This window comes from Apostichopus japonicus, chromosome 23, assembly GCF_037975245.1.
Source record: "Apostichopus japonicus isolate 1M-3 chromosome 23, ASM3797524v1, whole genome shotgun sequence".
Classification (NCBI taxonomy): domain Eukaryota; kingdom Metazoa; phylum Echinodermata; class Holothuroidea; order Aspidochirotida; family Stichopodidae; genus Apostichopus; species Apostichopus japonicus.
The window spans coordinates 2292571-2312302 of NC_092583.1; the positions used below are offsets into that span (position 1 = coordinate 2292571).

The 19732-nt window shown below is 37.8% G+C and overlaps 1 protein-coding gene across 1 annotated transcript; it reads left to right on the forward strand.

Moving 5' to 3' along the window:
* Positions 1–55: 55 nt before the first annotated feature.
* LOC139964505 (lupus La protein homolog B-like) lies at positions 56–17029 on the forward strand. The gene is made up of 13 exons (XM_071966112.1): positions 56–215; positions 1425–1551; positions 2042–2111; positions 2682–2788; positions 3428–3529; positions 4166–4273; positions 4813–4913; positions 5645–5716; positions 6547–6586; positions 7965–8105; positions 9175–9364; positions 12600–12740; positions 14329–17029. Exons 2-13 carry the CDS (start codon positions 1486–1488, stop codon positions 14397–14399), a joined length of 1209 nt encoding a protein of 402 aa, XP_071822213.1. The 5' UTR covers positions 56–215; positions 1425–1485; the 3' UTR covers positions 14400–17029.
* Positions 17030–19732: the final 2703 nt, after the last annotated feature.

Consider the following 19732-nt stretch of genomic DNA (forward strand, 5'->3'; position numbering starts at 1 on the left):
ATACCATCACGTGTATATGGAGGACATAGTGTTAACTAGTATAAAGGCCTTGCTGACGAAACACGTGCGTTTTGTGTAGCAATTGATTGCACCATTGAGGCACAAGTTGCACGTTGGAAGGAATTCATGAAGGCAAACATCAAAAGTCCTATGTTGATCTCGCACCAACTCTTATTCTCGACGTACTACTAACCAACACAGTTTCATGTGAACGGGTTAGTTTTTAGCCTGTTCCATTTCAACCTACCTGAAGTTAGAACTTAAGCCGCGATTAGACTAGCCTAAGTTACGAAAGAGTACATAGTTTGAGATAGCGGCATAGGCACCTATGCTAGCATACACTTTCAGTGGCAGTAACGTTAGGCTTACCTTATCATAAATACACGTACGATGAGCATGGTTTATTTCAACTTCATCTCAGTATTATATCTAATACTAGCCTATAATTTATAATACTAGCCTAAATGATAAGTGGTAGCCTAGTCGAAATAACTGTTATTAAAAAGACTTCCCATACAAGCAAACTTTAGCTTTGAATGCAGAAATATAGGCTAAAATCCAAACTTAGGCAGTCATATGCAGTAGGCCTAGGCATAAATGGTTTCAGTTGTTTTCCGCATACGTTACTTTCCGCTGAAAAAATTCTTCTGCGGAAAACACCAATTTTTCACTTACCTGTACACTATATTTTTCCGCAATTTTGAGATACCAAATTCAGGCAGGATGATTAAAATAACATGAGAAAGTATCAAAGAACGTCGATCAAGGATGGTTAGACTGAGTTCATGTCAGAAAAGTTAAGCTGCGTATAAGTTAGAGGAGGCTTGGGTTGTTTGTAATTACGAATTATTAAAGAAGTATGTGGTGGTCGGCCGATAAAAAGGCAAAGGGACACCCGCGTTATGAAGGATTGACTAAAAAATTCGGCCCGCGTAATTATGGTTTAAAAAAAAAGTTGTAAAAGGCGGTATCTTTGATTTTCGCTGGAAATGGCTGTATAAGTAAGGGCTGTTTTAATAGTCGAACACGCATTTTGCACCACCTTTCTTACGAGTTACATCTAAAATCATGGCCGATTTATCCTGTTACAGTTAAATCCTATCTTCTCCACCTTCCTAAATCATTCCATGTGCCTAATCAATTCAGTAAGTTATTCTGTCCCTCCAAAAAAAAAAACGTTACTTTCCGCTGAAAAAACGTTGTTTTCCGCTGACAGATTTGTTTGCGGAAAACACCGTTTTGTTTCAGCGGAAAGTAACGTGTGCGGAAAACAACGGTACCCGGCATAAATTAGCACTGTACTAGTTACAACCAGTTTGACTTGAGGCCTATCCTATTCCTAGTTCCTGTAGTGTTACAGTTACTTACAACATTTTGTTGTGGCACTCGGCTAACCTGTGTCCCTTTTTCTTTCCGATTATCAGCTAAAGCAGCAGAAAGTTGTGAGTCTCATTCACTAACAAATAACAGACACCAATCATCAGAATGGCAGACAACAGCACTGATGCAGAACCAACAGATTTGGAGAAGAAAATCATAAGACAAATTGAGGTATGATGGAGAACCTGGTTGTAGAAATATTAATAGAAAAGGCTAATATTACAGAAATGGTAATATAGTGCAGCACAGTTAATTTTGAAAAAAGTAGAAACACATAATTTTGCTTGTCCGCTGGAAAAACATCACTTCCTGTTTGATTTTGTGATCTTCAAATTTGCTTGTGATAAGTTTATATACAGGAACATGTAAGGTGAGGTAAAATGGAGTAGTTGTCTTCACATGTCAATAAACTGATCAAAAATGTTAAAATATAGTATTATTTGGAAACATGATAACAGAGTGTCTGTTTGATAAACAACTAACTTCCTTTTATGGTTGTGTGAACCTTGATATTAAGAAAACTCTTGAAAAGCAGACCTAGTTAAGTAACTAATTCTTTAGGGACATCACACTATAATCAAAATATAAAGAGTAAATAAAATCCTTCTATTTTTAATGTAGCATTCTCTAAATTTTCATGTTTTATTCTTGTCCCTCACAGTACTATTTTGGCAATTCTAATCTGAGGAGAGATCGTTTCCTACAACTACAGATCAGGGAAGATAATGGCTGTATCCTTTTGCTTTCAAGATTCTTGCAAAGTTTAATAAACAATATTTGGATCTGTTCTTCCCGAGTTTCTTTTTTACAGTCTCGATTACATTCCCTTCTTCCCCTTCTGTATCACATGCTTCCCATGTTCCCTATTCTAGACAAAGTCTGTTACTGTTAGTTTATGTGCTCTAAGCTGACATTTGATTGTTATTCCATCCATAATAATTTGGTTAAGCTGAAGTTGCTGAACAGAATTCATCAAAACCAATTTAAGCCTGTACCTGTAGAAGATGGTCTGAATTTTTCTGCACATGACCTAATCCTGCACTAGGAATGTTAATTAGAATTGCAAACAAGAAGGTACATCTATGTCAGTTGTGACCTATTTTGTGACCAATTTTCAATTTTTTTCAACAAGCAGGAAACGACCATATTTCTTGCCTTTTAGCAAAATGTGCCTTCCATTTTAATTGAAATTGGTAATGTTTGCAACATTAGCATATCGTTTTGAGTCTGGTAGAAGTTTTGATTACGCAACCAAATAAGTTACCATGTAGTCAGTTAACCTTGACATGTCTGACCATCAGGGATCCCCATGGAAACGATGCTCAAGTTTAACCGCCTCTCACAGCTGTCCAAAGATGCAGATGTCATTGTTAACTCCCTGAAGAAGTCAAAGAGTGGACTTATGGAGGTTTGTGCTTTGGTTTTGATGCCCAGATTAGATATGCATACAGCACTGGTGTGTATGGTGTGTAACTATTCTGTGTGCTGTCAGTTTAAAAGTATGCCTTCAGGACACATGAACGTGTAAAGCATTTCTTCACAGTTGAGGTGTAGCTTGCACTTTTGTTTCCCACAGCACAACTGACTGAGTGTCAAGGGTTACCCCTGACCAGACGCATCTATTTTTCAAGCTTGAAACACTTTTTGGTTTTGATGATAATCGTAACCTTTGCATTCATGATGGCGTATGTGTGTGTGTGAGTGCGTTTGTGACGCCCAGATTGTAAACCTCAAAATCAAGATATCTCAATACTGGAAGCTTAGGCCAACCTCTAATTAAGTGTATAGAAGTACCACATTGAGTTAAAGAAGTCTGTTTTTGGTGGACGTCAAAGGTCATTTGGGGTCATCAGAGGTCAAATCATGAAACCCCTGTAAACATGTACACCCTCACTATCCATAACGTCAGATTCATGAAGAAAACCGCTCATGCTAATTCATCAAAACCACAATATGCATTTTTGCATTCTGGTTCTTACAAAATGCTTTACTTTATGTGATTGTGCTGGACTTGAAAGCAATTACGATCTTACTTCCTCTTATTCAGGTCAGTGAAGATAAGCAGAAAATCAGAAGGTCACCAGACAATCCATTGCCAGAAGAGAATGCTTCCAATATGCTAGAACTGAAGGCTAGGACAGTTTATTGTGTGAGTAAAAGATTCATTTATGTACCCGTTTGTATCGTGTCAGTAAAAAATAACGTATTGTGTAAGTAACAAGGTAGTTTTTCTTTAATATGTAAGTAGCCATCCAAGGGTAGTATGTTATGTAAGTTACGTTTCATAGGGTTGTGTATTGCGTAGGTTACAGTAACCATTCATTGTATTGTGTGTATATTGATCGATAGTTGGTGAGCAACAAGTCTCATTGCTCTGTGTCAAGTAAAGTTTTATCGTTACCAGATCGCTCAACCTAAGCGATCTCTGACCCAGGTCATCGTAGATGGAAAGTTGATGACATTTACAAGATAATGTATAATTAATCTACTTTTAACGTTGTTGTAATTAAACTGTTTTTTTGAAAGTCAGGGTCAAAAGTCAGATTTAGTTACTTACTGGACAAGATGATCAAAAGAACAAGCTGACAGAAAATATTAGAATATTTGTGTATTTTGGTATAAAGCCGATGTTCAGCATAGTCTCCCAACTTCTGTGCAAAGTGGGATTTCTTTCTGCTTGGAAGGAAGAGAAAATATCCCAACAAACATTCTGTGACAAAGTAAATGCTGTCAAGATAAAGAAGATGTTGTCTTGATGTGGTCTTATTTTTAAAAATTCTAACAGAAAGGATTTCCCTTGGACGCTACCATCGACAAAATTCAAACATTCTTCGATCAGTACGGAGACACAGAAGCCATCTTTATGAGGAGAGACAAGGAGAGGAATTTCAAGGTAAGATTTATCTGTTATCCTGTACACTCTTCCATAAAAAGTCCCATCTGAGTTGCAAACCAACTGGGGGGGGGGGGCGGCCGTAAGTATTGCAGGAACTAGAAGTAAAATTTTACACTTATCTTGCCTTTATTCCTTGTTGCCGCAGCAAATTACATTATGTCACCATGGCACTTGAGCTGAAAATGTGTTTTTGTTTCCTGACAAATGGGAGGACAAATGTCACTGTGTTTATGATTAGATAGTTGGGGGTCAGAGGTCACAGTGATGAATATTAGAGCCAATCCACTGAATGAATTATGTGGAATTCTATTTCTCTGAGTGACCTTTGACCACTCTGAGTTCCAAGGTGTCAACAAGATATCTCAAAATTGGCTCAAGGGTGTCAACCAATTACCTTGCTCTAAATAAGTCAGAATATGTGGAAATAAGTTGTAGCTGTGTGGGAATATATTTCTCTTTTATTAGTGTTACATTGTCTGACATTAAACTAAATTTTATCTTATAGTTTTGAAATAATTTATCATTTTCATCTACAGGGCTCTGTGTTTGCAACCTACAAAACAAAGGCTGATGCACAAAAGTTTATGGCCGTGGAATCGATGAAGTATGAAGACAAAGAAATGGTTTGTTACTTCAAGTAAGTAGTCTATTCATTAATGAAACCTTTCCTTAAAGCCCCATAATGCAGTCAAATCTTGACAGTCAAGACAACCTTTTTGTGTAAAGCGTTGTGCGGTATTGCAAATTCACACAACCGGTAGTGTTGCAACATGAATCCGGGTATCGTAACTACAACCAGGATTTTCCTCAACTTTCATCTACGGTTCAAAGCACTTAGTTACAAGACTGTCAATGTCATACATTCAATATCGATAGCCTAGGCAATGTACATACTCTTACACGCAAGGTTATAAAAAAAAACCAAAAATAATAAAAACACGCTATATTAGGGCCTTTGTTGTTTAAAATACACTTTCAAAAAGAAAAGCACAAACCTTGAAAAGAAGCAACCCACATCATCCTTCATTCATACTCGAGGTGCGATATTATACCAAAACGAATGTAAGAATCGGTTGTTTTCCGACTACCGGTAGTATTTACACATTGCTTTGTGATCGGGATTAGTCAATATCGGGATACCGAGATTCAACGACTACCGGGATCCCGCACAACACTACTTGTGTAGTAAATAATCACACAATCACAATGAAGTTCTGTTTTTTTTTGGCCAAACTTTTGGCCTATTAGCAGATATGGAGCGAATTCAAGAATTCAAACCAAAACAAAGGTGTCCCTTTGCTATTGTTTTTTTGGGTCAAAATTAGAACATTAATCGGACGCATGCTTTCCTTTCCTTCTAAATTTCAGGTCAGATTATTACAAAATGAAATCAGAAGAGAGAAAGACACAGAAAGAACAAAGCAAGAAAGATAAGAAAGAGTGAGTAATATTTAAAAGCATCCCTCCCCTGCCCCTCCCCCACCCACATCTCCACCACACCGTTCCATGCCCCAGCTATATGAGCCTGCATGTTTGTCATGTTGAAGGTAATTTGATCTCCATGGTATTCACCTTCCCCTCACCACCACGACACTCCCCAACCCAGTTATGGGCCTGTATTGTTTTCATGTTTATGTACTTTTACCTGCTGGGGGTATCCTCATCCTCTCCCTTTAACCACCACAACCCCCCATCCCAGCTTGCATTTTTATCATGTTTGAAGTGGTTTCATCTCAGGGCTGGGCTTTGCAGAAGACTTCAAATGAATATGTTATGCCCGACGGCCTATCAGAGTCTGTTAACTTGGTATATTCTCTGCCTTGTCAGAATCGGAAATAAGCTTGTGCTTCCTCCATTGTTAGAAGTTAGGTCTTGATGTTAAAGGTCACAATGATGAAGAATTAGAGCCAATCCACTGAATGAATTGTGTGGATTTCTTGTATGTTTCTGAGTGACCTTTGACCTTCCCCTGTCCTGCCATTGTCCGAGATGGCGATAGGAAAGATTGGTGGATGAATGGTCGGGCAGTCGGCAAAACAGACGTCTTGTGTTTTTATTTTTGTTTTTGACTTGTTTGTCATGAAAATGACAATTCCAACCAACTACTAAACATTCTTGGTCAAATATTGAATCGGTGTCTTGCGACTAGGAAGTCGTCTTTTGTTATACTCCTTAACAAGCAAGCAACCGGTTGTCACAAATGCAGGAAATCTTTATTTTTAATTCTCTTAAGTATTTCTTACTTTTTTTTATTTCCATTTTTTTTATAGGAAGAAACAACAAATAGAGGACGAAGCAGTTGAAGCGAACGTAAGTTATCAAATAAGTACTAACTATAAGACCGGGCTGATCTCTGGGAATTTGTGCAATTCATCAAACCTATAACAAACAGCCTTGCAGAGTATTAAGTTGATTTTATTTGGTGTAGAGGGGGGTAGGTGTGAAGGGAGGAGGGGGTTGTGGGAGTGAAGGGAGGAGGGGGTTGTGGGAGCTCTGAATGAATAGTGAAAAATTGAGTCACGTCACTGTAGATAATCTTTTCGTCTTTAAAGTATAACTGCATGTGTTTACTTTTGATTATCCAATAATATATTGATTTTTTTGTTACTTGTTTGTCAAAGATGACAATTCGAACCAACTATTAAACATTCTTGCCTTTATGTTAACTAATGTGTGTAAGGAAGGAAAATGTCATGGGGAACTTGATATCACCCCAGTAGATGTTTCAACACTTGCTTTCTTAAGCTAGTGACTAAATCTTTTAACTTCTAGGCTTGCAGTTAGTCAAGCTGCTACCCAACAATAAAACTGTGCAGCATCTATTGACATAGTGGGTTTGAAAAATGGTTAGATGAAGCATGAGCCTTGATTTATTCTCAGAATATCGTGATTGATCCTCCATTGTTAGCAGTCCGGTCTTGGGGTTTAAGGTCACAATGATGAAGAATTGGAGCCAATCCACTGAATAAATAGTGTGGATTTCTTGTATGTTTCTGAGTGACCTTTGACCTTATTCTGTCCTGCCATAGTCCGAGATGGCAGTAGGAAAGATGGGTGAATGAATGGTCGGGCAGTCGGCAAAACAGACATCTTGTGTTTACTTTTAATTATCCGATCAGATATTGATATGTTTTTGACTTGTTTGTCATGAAGTTGACAATTTGAACCAACTGTTAAAATTTCTTGGTGAAACATTGAATCGGTGTCTTGTGTCTAGTAAGTTGTCTTTGTTATACTCCTTAACAAGCAACCAGTTGTCTCTCACACAGTCCTTCTACCTTTTGTTATTCTGTTGTCATTGTCATGAATGTAAATGCCAGTTACCTTTTGTTGTACTTGACAAGATTGTCATTTATATTCCACTGAGGCTACTGATTGTGTCTTGAGCCTGCCAAGTATCCCCTGGTTTATCTGTTTGTCTTTTATTTTGTCATAGGCACTCAAGGTACCTATTGTCCGTCTTGTAATGTAAGACCTAGTTGTGCTGTTGTTTGAATAGACAATGTCATCTTTGAGTAAATGTTACTGTTTCATCTCTCTTCAGCTGGCAATATTAAGGGGTACCCTTTTTTTTTGGGACAGTAGATGATAATGTCATCCGGCTTTTTTTTTATTCCAGTAGAAGCTCTACCCCTTTATCCTTACAGGAAACTCAAAAGTTTTTATCCTCGTCTGATCCTCTTTACAGACGGAATATCAAGAATTTGAGCGTGGTCTGGTGATGTATTTCACCGGTGCCTGCGACCAGACCAGCCGTGAAGACTTGAAGGAAGTACTCGGCGATTATGGGGTGATCAGCTGGATCGAGTTCAATAAAGGCGAGACGGAGGTGAGCTGCTCTTTCAGGTGTAAAACAAAAATGTTAAAAACACTTAAAGGAAGTTACAAAACTATCTGAAATTTACATTAATAGCCTCTACTTAACTCGAATCTGATGTTTACAGATTAGAGACTGGACAATCTTGTTTGGTTTTAGAGAGTTGACATTTTTTCATGTTTTTTTTTTTTTTTTGAATAATGGTGATGAGGAGAAGGAGGCGGGAAGGTTAGGTCTGTTAATATTTATGAGGATAATACACAAGTTCAGGCCTCCAAATTCAGGGTTTCTTACTGGCTAAGGTGACTTTTCTTTTTGCCATTAGAAAGGGCAATGGTAGTTCTTTCTGCCAATAGACATCAAGAACAGAAACACATAGTCGGGTAACAATTGTTAGTTAGAAAATCGGTATGAGTTCTGTTTTCTGCTTGCTATCAGAATATATTATTTGGCTGCTCCCATGAGCTGCTCCCATGAGCTGCTCCCATGAGCTGCTCCCATGAGCTGCTCCCATGAGGCTTGACGGTAACTAATATGTGTAAGGAAGGAAAATGTCAAGGGGAAATTGATATCAGCCAGTAGATTTTTAAATGCTTCCTTTCTTTTAGCTCGTCGCTAAATCTTTAAAATACTTGGCTTGAAGTTCGTCAAGTTGCTATCCAGCTAAATGCACAGCAGTTATAGACCAGTAAGTCAGGGTCCTTAGTGGGTTTGAAAGACCGTTAGAAGAAGCGTGGGATTTGATTTATTCTCCGAATATCGTGATTCATCCTCCATTGTTAGAAGTTGGGGTCTTGGGGTTAAAGGTCACAATGATGAAGAATTGGAGCCAATCCACTGAATAAAAAGTGTGGATTTCTTGTATGTTTCTGAGTGACCTTTGACCTCAGTCTGTCCTGCCATAGTCCGAGATGGCAATGGGAAAGATTGGTGGATGAATGGTCAGGCAGTCGGCAAAACGGACATCTTACATCGGAGATTATTTACCGTTCTGTTTTTTCGATTTTTTTTAATATTTATCAAAAAGAAGGATTATGTTAATCATGTACACTTTAATTAAATATTCTTCTTCTTCCAACAGGGAAGCATAAGATTTGAGAGTGGTACCAATGTCAAAGAGATCATAGAGAAAGTCCTAGGTGATCACAATGATAAATTAGAGATCAGAGGTAGCGCTCTCACCATGAGGGTACTAGAGGGGGAAGAAGAGGACCAGCATTGGAAGCAGGTGTTTGAGAACAGGACAAGAGGAAGGATGAAGAAGCAACAAGGTGAGAGCAACGGTTTTCTCTTTTTGTGGTCTGCCTATTCCCCCTGTCACCTTTCAGATGAAAAGGCTCTGTTTGTTTGTCGATTCACAGAATATGAAAATGGTTTTGTTCTGCGCACATTTCAAATGGGAGGATAAATGTCATTGTGTTCGTTGTAGATAGTTGTGTTTTTGTTTCCTTGTCTGATAGTATTGAAAGTCTGACAAATGGGAGGACAAATGTCACTGTGTTCATGAGTAGATAGTTGGGGGTCAGAGGTCACAGTGATGAATATTAGAGCCAATCCACTGAATGAATAATGTGGATTTCTATTTTACTGAGTGACCTTTGACCACTCTGAGCTCCAAAGGGGTCAACAAGTTATCTCAAAATTGGCTCAAGGGTGTCAACCACGTACCTTGCTCTACATCAGTCAGATATGTAGAAATCTGGAGCCAGTTATTTGGCAGAGAATCACAAAGCCAACTGGCTTCTGGTTATCTGGCTTTCGTAAGGAAATTTATTGAGAATCCCTGGAATGTTTCCTGAAGAGACCTTTCATGATGAACATTTCATTAGATAGCAAAATGCTGTAAAAGATAAGAGATATTCTACCAAAATGCAAAATTGTATAGTACTTAGCTCTCAGATATGGATGTGAAACATATCAATATTTTATGATAAACAAAATAACTCTTGAAAAATATAAAAATGAAAATATCCCCTGATCTTAATGAAAATTATTAACATACTTTGTAAAGTAAACTTACTCTCCGTGGAACAAAACCTCTACAACTGAAAAAAAAGTCGGGAAAAGAAACACTGAATAGAAACCCAATTAACGAAAAGCAGGTAAGTTCTATGCCAGCAAACACTTCACCTGCGTCCTCTTGGCTGCTAGGCGAATATCAGGTCTTAAACTACGATTTAAGAAATGGCTGTTTCAAACATCTCACTAATTCATTTAGCACAGATGCATTTCCTGCGTATAAACTCGTACATGGATTATACGAGGTGTCTACGCGGCAATTTGTTTGTCAACGAGTTTATACGCGTTTGTACTTGTTTATACGTCTTTATACGATTCTGTGCGCGTACACATGTCCAGTTATACGTGAGCGGTACTGTAGCAAACATGTTGTAAATGACGGGTTTGTTACGAAGTTCAAAAGTCAGTAAATGAAGTTGATCAACTCTATTTCTTTTCAACTTTCTTAACCATGGAATGCTAGAATAACATTTACACATAAAACGGAGAAAGGATGATCGCATATTTTCCCATATTTAATTTAAATTTCTTTCACAAGAAATTATCGTCACTTGTTCAGTCCTCAAAAAATGTTGTCGCGATAACAATAATTTTCGATATATCGCCCAACCCTAATATTTTGTAAAAGTTAGTGGATGAAGTACAGAGCCAATACACTGACATTTTCATGTGGAATGTAATCCCTGAGTGAACATTAACAGTGTGAACCCAAAGACGTATCATTATTTCAATATTAAAATTAAAACCTTTTCCTGGTGTAACATGGAATGTACACCGATTATTATTATTATACAAATAAAATAAATTGATCAACCTAAGATTCCTTCAGCTCCTTATAAACCTCACTTAATGAGCACTTAATGAATCCTTATTTCGTTCTAAAAATTTACCTACTCTCCCCCAACCCCCCACCCCTGGCCCCTGTGAATATTAACATTCTACAACAGTTCAAACTTACCTATTGCATAAAATGCTAAATTTTTGGGGAATAAAGTTTAACACTTACCTCTAAGGTTACTTTGACAAACCAGCAGATAAAATGAACACCGGGAAAAAGTGTTAAATTTAATATCGAAATCCCTATAATGTTCACATGAATGCTACCAGGAGGTTTTTTTGCATTGAGTGATGCACAAAATTAAAACAGGAAATGATTGGCACAATCATCTCCCTCCTCCCCCCTCATCCTCTTCCCCCCCCCAAAAAAAAAGGAAAAAAAAGTCAGGACTCAGGAACATTTGATTAATATTTGGACAGTCTCTTAAACTAATTTCACTAACTTTCATAATGTTTTTAATGTTTGATGATAAAACTCTATTGCAGTTCAGCTCATTGAGCTTGACTGGTAAAGTTTTCAGTCTGAAAAGAGTGACGGATAAAAATTTCAATTAGTCATTTCATCTCTAATATGAAAAATTGTCTGGAAGACGAAACGTTGAGAATCGAATAGAATTATCAAGCAGTAGTACTTGTTAAATCTCCATTTGGCACAGAACATCAAGATAGGTGTCTCATCCATCCATGGAAATATTATGTTATGTCATACTTGAACTTGTTGCCCAGATGCAACAACTTGCCGCTTTCGACAAAAAGAAAAAAAGAAAGCTGCATACGGTTTTAAATTTGGATCATGAAATCAATCAATGACGGAAGGAATGTGGGAAGTCACCGGCAAGAAAGGTAGTTTCGGTTTCAACCGTTGCTTTGATGTCTTCTGTAATGACTCGATCATCTCGGCCATCTCGGCGGCTGATCTAAATCCAGCACCCGAGGCTGTGATTTAATTATCTCTGCTCGACTCGCACCAATTTACATGTGAATTACTTTTAACTGGACACAGATACAACATGTATGAGCTGTACATACCCGAGACTAACTGTAAATCGTCTTCAGTCACCAGAAGAAAAAAATGCGTTCATTTGTTAAAGGTCAACTCTGAATCCAGGTTATTACGCAAAAGAGATTTTGAAGGACAGGCGACAAAAGCGAGCGATGTGATTAGTCACGATTGATAGTGATCAATCGTGAACAGACATTGGTTCAGTGCGTTGTATGCTGCACATGCTTAAAATTCAAAAATATCTGTGTCATTAGGTTGAAGGGTATTAACCACCACCAGGAAGTTTATGATGTGAAAGAGGGAGGGATGGTTGGGGGAGGGTGGAATGGTATAATTGCCAAGATGTGTATGCCCGGGTGCCGATGTGATCCCACAAGGGTGTGTAGGGGGTGAATGTACAGTATACAGCATCTTTATAGAAGGAGATGGGAGAGGGTTGTTTTTCTTGGTGCATGCTTTTGTTTTTTGGTTTCGATGGTTATTGATCGTATCAACTTAAGGTTGCTTTGGTTTCTGGATCAAATCCAAACCAAGTCAACAGATATCTGCAGACGGCGCTAATTGACAGTCGTCAATATTTAATGGTGTGTTTTTTTTATCATTGTGATTATTATTATAATTTTTGATTTAATTTTGTTCGTTAACAGGGAGGAGGAAAAAGAAAGACAGACGCCCTAACAAATTTACAAAATACGAAGGACAGAGGAAAAAGTTCAAGGACAGCGACGATGAAGGAGATGCGGGAGGAGGAGGTGATGGAAAAACGGAAGAAGAAAAACCCAAAGCAGGTAAAAAAAAAACGATGATTGATTCAAAGAACTACAAAAACAGAAGAAAGATACAAACCAAAACTCATCAATTGGTCTTATTTGAGTGTTTACTTAAGTACCATCTGTTTAAATAATCATTTTAGGGCCAAAAACCCCCAATCTACACCACAATTCAGTGAAAACGTAAAGCACCAAATTTGCCTGTTTTTTGCCTCCGAGTGGCTTATTCTGTTCAAAAGTTACACCTTCGTTCAGGTTTGATCGCACATTGATTATGAATTACCCAAAGCAGGTAAACGATGATGATTGATTAAAAGAACTCCAAAAACAGAAGAAAGATACCAAACATAAACTCCTCAATTGGTCTTATTTGAGTGTTTCACTTGTACCATCTGTCTTAATAATAAATTTAGGCCCCAAAATCACCAATCTTCACCACAATTCATTTAAAACGTAAAGCATCTACGATGCTACCAAGAATTGCCTGCGTTTTGGCCTCTTAGTGGCTATTCTGTTATAAACGTTGCACCTTTGTTCAGGTTTGATCGCACATTGATTGTGATTTAAACGGCCGTCTTAGGCAAAAATTGACCCGTTTCTGCGGCTTCAGTGCACTTGTACTAAATGGCAAGCATTTTGGCCAGAGGGGTACCTGTTAATCTTGCACGAGTGTGCCGATTAAATTATCATTCTGGCAGGTGGGCTACAATATTTTTGCCTCTTGTCAAGACGTTTATTAAATGCAGCAAAATTGCTGCACGAGTGCAAAGATGTTACAGCGAGCTTTTCGGACGTGTACATGAAACACTGTAACATTTCACGACAAGACAAAAGCTCAGATCCTCGAAAGCTGCTACACGAAATTTTAAACACTTTAAATTATTCCCCTGGTGGAGTGGTAGTTCAGTGTTAGATTGTTTGGGAGTCTCTTCCAGTTGAGTAAGCCCTTCTTCTGTCACCCCCTCACCCCTACCCCTGCCATCACTTTACCTTATAATTGTAGACAATTCTGTGACAAATCAGTGGCTGTTTGATAGGTTTGATTCTTTTGGTTTTGTCCTGCGCACATTTAAAAATGAGAGGATAAATGTCACTGTGTTCATGAGTAGATAGTTGGGGGGTCAGAGGTCACAGTGATGAATATTAGAGCCAATCCACTGAATGAATAATGTGGAATTCTATTTTTCTGAGTGACCTTTGACCATTAATCACGTTTACTAGAGTTTGTTGGACAACCTTCGAGTAGAATCAATGAACAGGGTACAGATTGTACCAAAGCGTTGGACAACAAGACAAGTGTGAGTTCGTCCATTTCAATTCAGATTTTGGATAGTGAATCTTCAACAGAAACAACTCATTTTCTAATGTGTTCAAATAATTGTTATCTTGCAACAAAACCTGCTTCTTCCCTCCGTCCCCTCTCCCTCCCCCACCTGATCTCCCTTCACCCCCCCCGTCTGATCTGTCACAGTATCAACTTCTTCAACAATTTCCGAAATTATAATGAAACTTTTGTTCTGTGAATTTCTTTAGTAAAATTTCCTCCCCCCCCCATTTCTTTAAATGTATTTTCACCATGCTCCCTTTCTATTATGTCCACCTATAGAAGGAAAGCGCCCTCTAGCGGATACGGAAGCAGGTGAGGAGCGATCAGCCAAGCAGATCAAAGCAGAATGATGATGTGTAAGGCAATGCATATTTAAAACACCTGCCATCACCAGTGCCTGGAAATGTCGCTCTTGCAGCGTCCGGCTCACCTTATCCAGGAAGATGTCCACACTAATAGTAGCACCTTAGCTGTATGTGAAAGATTTTGGTTGGACGATTCATTTAAGGGGAAAGAAAATCATTTCTCCCCCCTCCCCCCCCAGAACCCTCCCCCCTCTCCGATGGTACTCCCCTTTAATGGGTCAACTTCCTGGTAAGAGTGACTGTAACCTTTATGTGAAAGATGATGATGATGATCACAGTAACATAGTTAAAGATAACAAATATAGACACAAAAAGTCTTGATTCTTTTTGGTTGGCCATTTGTTTTAATTAAAATGATAATTAAAATTTTTCATTTGTAAAAAAAGAAGGTATAATTTGATTTTTCTAATGCATTTGGCAGGAGGGAAGGATGCACTCTAATTGTTAAGGATGACTTCAGGTTTGGAAAGAGTAGCACGTCTCTTCAATGTCCAGTTTAAATGTGACTTTTCTTGACATTTTTGAACAACATTTTTAAAGTGTACTACAGAAACCTTGGTTGGCCGAAAGAAATTTAAGAAAGTGTCCAAATTAAGTTTTTATGTGATGTAGATAGATAAGTTGATGAGAATCACCTTATTCCTTTTAGCTACGGTTCCGGTTAAAATCTTAGCTACGATTTCAATTTGCAAATGTTGAGTTGGCATGATGAATCGGTTAATTCCTTTGCATATAACATCGACTGTCACATCTGATTTATATGGTATCCTTTGGAAATGACCCACCCTTCTTTCTTCATGAATTGTCCACGACCCTTGCTTGCTTATATCAATCTGTTAAATCTATCTGCTGGCTGGATGCAGCACCTCGGGAGAGGTAAACGACATCAACAGGCACAGTGGCTCCATCTTTGAAATCGATAGATTGTCGTTATAATCCTAGGAAGGCTGCAACCATCGCAAACTTAAATTTGATTTGAACGATTAAAAGTCTCAACAACATTAAACTAACATCCCCTCCAGCAGCTCAATGGGTAAGGGATGAAGGCATGTTATGAGTAATGTGCTTAGAATTAGGGAGTCAGTTTTTCTATCTCGGTTTCAGCCATCAGTAATTTTACAGATGGTATTTGGTTTCGAAGATGTGCAGGAGACTTCTTCATGTCTGAAGTTTTGTCATTATTTCTGCGAAAAGTCGCTCAAAAGTTCCTGCTATGCAATATCTTGTTAGCTTTTTAGTTTTACTCTGCTGTAAAGTTACATGAGCAATATCAACCAATCAGAAGGCTGCTCATTAGCATAATTCGTTGCAACTTTTGTGTATATCGTGCATAAAAGAGTAACATATCATACACAGCAAGGAGTATTTAAAACTCTGTGTCTCATAACTCTGTTAATTATTAAAGGAAAATCTTGAGAAGGGAGTAAATGAAGAAAGGAAAAGGAGTGGGGGGGGGGGGGAAAGGTTGTAATTACTTGACAAAAATATTAAGTTACTCTTTGAATCCAAGGTAATTTCATGATCATTATACTGTGATAGTTTCTTCACGAATGTGTGCATAATCAACAGTTACATGAGTAACATGAACCAATAAGAAGGTTGCTCATTTGCATAAATTACCATCTTTTCTGATATGTGTTTCGTAGGCCAACATATTATCCTCAGTTTCTTCTTTAGACTGACATTGTCTCATAGGAATAAAAAAGAAAAAATGAAAAAGATAAAAGGGGAAAGTGAAAACGAAAGGAAGAAAAATACTGTAGACAAAATATTGATTTGTTCCATGTGCATAATTAACAATTACTAGAACAGTTGGCATCCAATCTTTTGGCTAAGATCATGTGTATTATATGTTCTGTTCAGTTCAATGTACATACAATACAGTGAAGATCGCTCTTTGACCCTGATCATTATGTGTAGTATCTATTCCCTTTCGGAGGTGATTTGTGATTACTCACGTGACGTCAATATCATGGTTTACAGTCTCCATGTAAGGGGACTGGGGTTGAAGAGTGGATGAAGTTGTTTTTTTTTGGGGGGGGGGGGTCATTTTCGTTTGTATCATGAGTTACAAAGAGACTTTGAACCAATCAGGAGGAAAGAGAGAAACAGAAGCTAAAGTGATTTACTTTAACGTAAAAAAAAAATGTTATGTCAAGGTATTTTGAGAACGTTTTTTGTGTGATGGAGCTGGCCTCTTCCTAAACTCTGGTTGGTATCATGAGGAGATTAACTTTTGTTATAACATGTTCTTTTAGCCTTAATTTCAGACAAAATGCTGCTTCCTTTGTCGATATAAATATGATTGTGGTGCAGAGGAACAAAATGTAGGATGGCTAACAAAATGTCACTCCTTCTGTGATGACGTGCGTGTTACCCCATATTGTAACCCCACCCCCTTTCTGTTCACCTCCATAGTCAGTGCCTTCTCTCATTTTATGCCCCAAAAATAGTTTTTGTTGTCATGTGGGATTTTTTTTTAAATTCTTTTAAAAAAAAAATTATATTGTCAACTCTTCATTCCAAAGTACATTTTTCTTTCTTTGTCAGAAATAAAAGGACCTCCTCTCTGTAAATAAAGTCAGAATAAAGCAAAGAGTCACATTAAAACATCACATATATTTTTGTTCTGTTATTTGGTGTACATTATGTCAATACTTATTGTATTAGTTAAACTTTTTATTTACTAGAGTTATTTAACGACTTTGCAATTGAACTTTAGTGGACTCTCTGTCTCCCTTTGATGCTAAGATGTGATATGGATGTAAGGGGAAAATGGCCTGCCTTGAGCGTAGAGAGAGATCTTATCTAACTGTTCAATGAGTAGATCGTATCTGCTTTACTGTGATATGCAAATTCACACGGTCATTACGCCTCATGCATTGACGTGTCATTATCTTGCTTTTTCCCTTGACTCGTTCTGGTTATATACCGTATGAGATAAACGTCCTTAAGTTGCACAACATATTTCGTTAGCTTGCTTCCTTAAAGAGTCACTACATTAAAGGGTGTGAAGACTCGCTCAAAAAGGAAAGGTCTAATGCCGGTAATTTGACCTAGTTTCGAATGAGGTGTAACAGTAGTGTTCATCACCACCATCGATCCCAGAAAATACACACAGCTCGCTACCGTCGGCAATTAGACACTAGTGTACAGTCAGTACATACAGCTGCGGTCAATACCCAAAGCACAGTATACAAACGATACAGCGATGGACATCTCAGGTCCAGCTAAAGATAACAGTTAAGGTATCACGTTTCATTACTGTCTGTATTTTGTAGCGACACGAACAAAACGTCACTTGCAAGCAACAGAAAGTGGTAACTTTTTCAGATGGCCGCAGGTGGTTTGGGGCGAGTCTTCAATGCCTTAAAATGAGTCACTACATTAAAACTATCGAGAAAAATATTTCCTAACCAAATATCTTGTATTTGCTAGTCAGCTTTCAATAGTTTGGCTAAGTTAGTCTGCGGATAACAAGGGGGAGGGGGTGGGGGTGAGGGAGGAAAAATATACAACGGAGCTTATGATACGAGTGGTTTTATATAATTGTTTTTGGCCGGAAGGGTGCAACTCACGTCTTAATAGCTCGTTCCGTCGGTGAGATAAAAAAAAAATTGTTCATTTCATTTGGCAAAAAGTTTATATTGTGCAAGAATCTTTAATATCACAAACCATACTTTAAAGGTATGCTGTACTGTCCCCAAATATGCTAGATATTCAAATATGGTCAAAATTCTTAAACTGTTTTTATTACAACCTTCGAGGAAATTTTCCTCACTGGCACATTCAGTCATCTTGTGTGTTCCCTTGAAATATCTAAAAACAATTTGGAGAGTAACGACCTCCAGGAAAGTACTATTTGAAAACTTCTAGCAATTATGCTATAATTTGGGGCCTATACTGACTACCTTTAAGTCACTGTTTAATTGTGATGAAATTACATGTGTTACCAGCATAAAATATGACATCCCATTGTAAATAGCAATAGTTAATGACGTTGTGTCTAGTCTGCAAACTGGGAAATCGGGGTCACACTCTTCTAATTAATTAATTAGTTATTTCTACGGCGGCCCAGGTTGTTCCCTTTTCAAACTGCGTGTTTCTAGTAATGCTGCTCATGAGATGTTACAAACTTAGTTGGATATTCCGGTACCTGAAATGAAGTGCCCATTTAAACTAGATGGAATGTTATTGCATACGTAATTTTAAACCACAATCTTACAGCATCTTGTATGGATACGCTAAGGTTTTATGAGGGAGGGGGAGGGGATTTTATGGGGGAGGGGGTGGAGTTAACTAGCTGAATGGATGGCAATCGTTCAATTGAGCTGAAAATGTCTAGTTTATCTTTGAATATTTTAGTCCATTATCTACATAATAAACGAATAAATCTACCAAACAAAACGGTATTTTGAGATCAAAGAAATATACAGAGAACTAGATAAACATTCTTAACATTCTGCCTTAAATAATTCTTTAAAAACTACTCAAACTTGTTTATATGCAAATTAATTACCCATAATTTGAGTTGCGGACAAGATATTGAAATTGGTGGTTTCAAGTAACAGTAGTGGAATACGTTTCTCTCCAATAAAAGTGTTACATTGCCTGTCACAGGAATGACCCTTTAAACATAAGCTTGAATATAATTTCCGTTTTAAAAGTGTGTCCATTGTCGACCGTGTCACGTATAACTTCCAAACCTTATGCGACTGAAATAATCAAGTTTGTTATTTTCATGCGTGACTTATCTAGTTTTAACGAAAACCCTTAAATTAGCGCTATTCTTTTTCATATTTCCATGTCACTAATCAAAATTTCTCGGAATTTTTCTAAGTGACCAAAATTAAATTAAATTTTAATAGAGTAAACACAAGCGATAGCTATTCTGTCATTTTTACGTTAATCAAACGACTTTATTTGTCTTGGGATGCCGTTTGTAAATTTATGCGTGCAGTAAGTATGTAATAGTTCTTAAAGGACAACTAACAGAAATTGGCTCAAGCAGTGACGTCAACGGGAACTTTTGAACTGGTGGGAGTGGGTGGAAGTGGGTGGGTGGGATTGGGTGAATGCCAAATATTCATGTATGGACGGAAGTGACAGTTTATTGGTGGATTATGCAGAAGTAGCTTAAAGAGACATTCCAACGGTCATACAATTTATGTCAAGTGAAAATATTCCACACTGTTACTAGCAGGGGCAGCTCAATCACACTTGTCGCGCCCCCACCTAAGCCCCTGTCACAGACTGTTAGTTGTAATACCCATCTCGATATATTGTCCCTAACTCCAGACAGGGTTGTTTGCATGTAT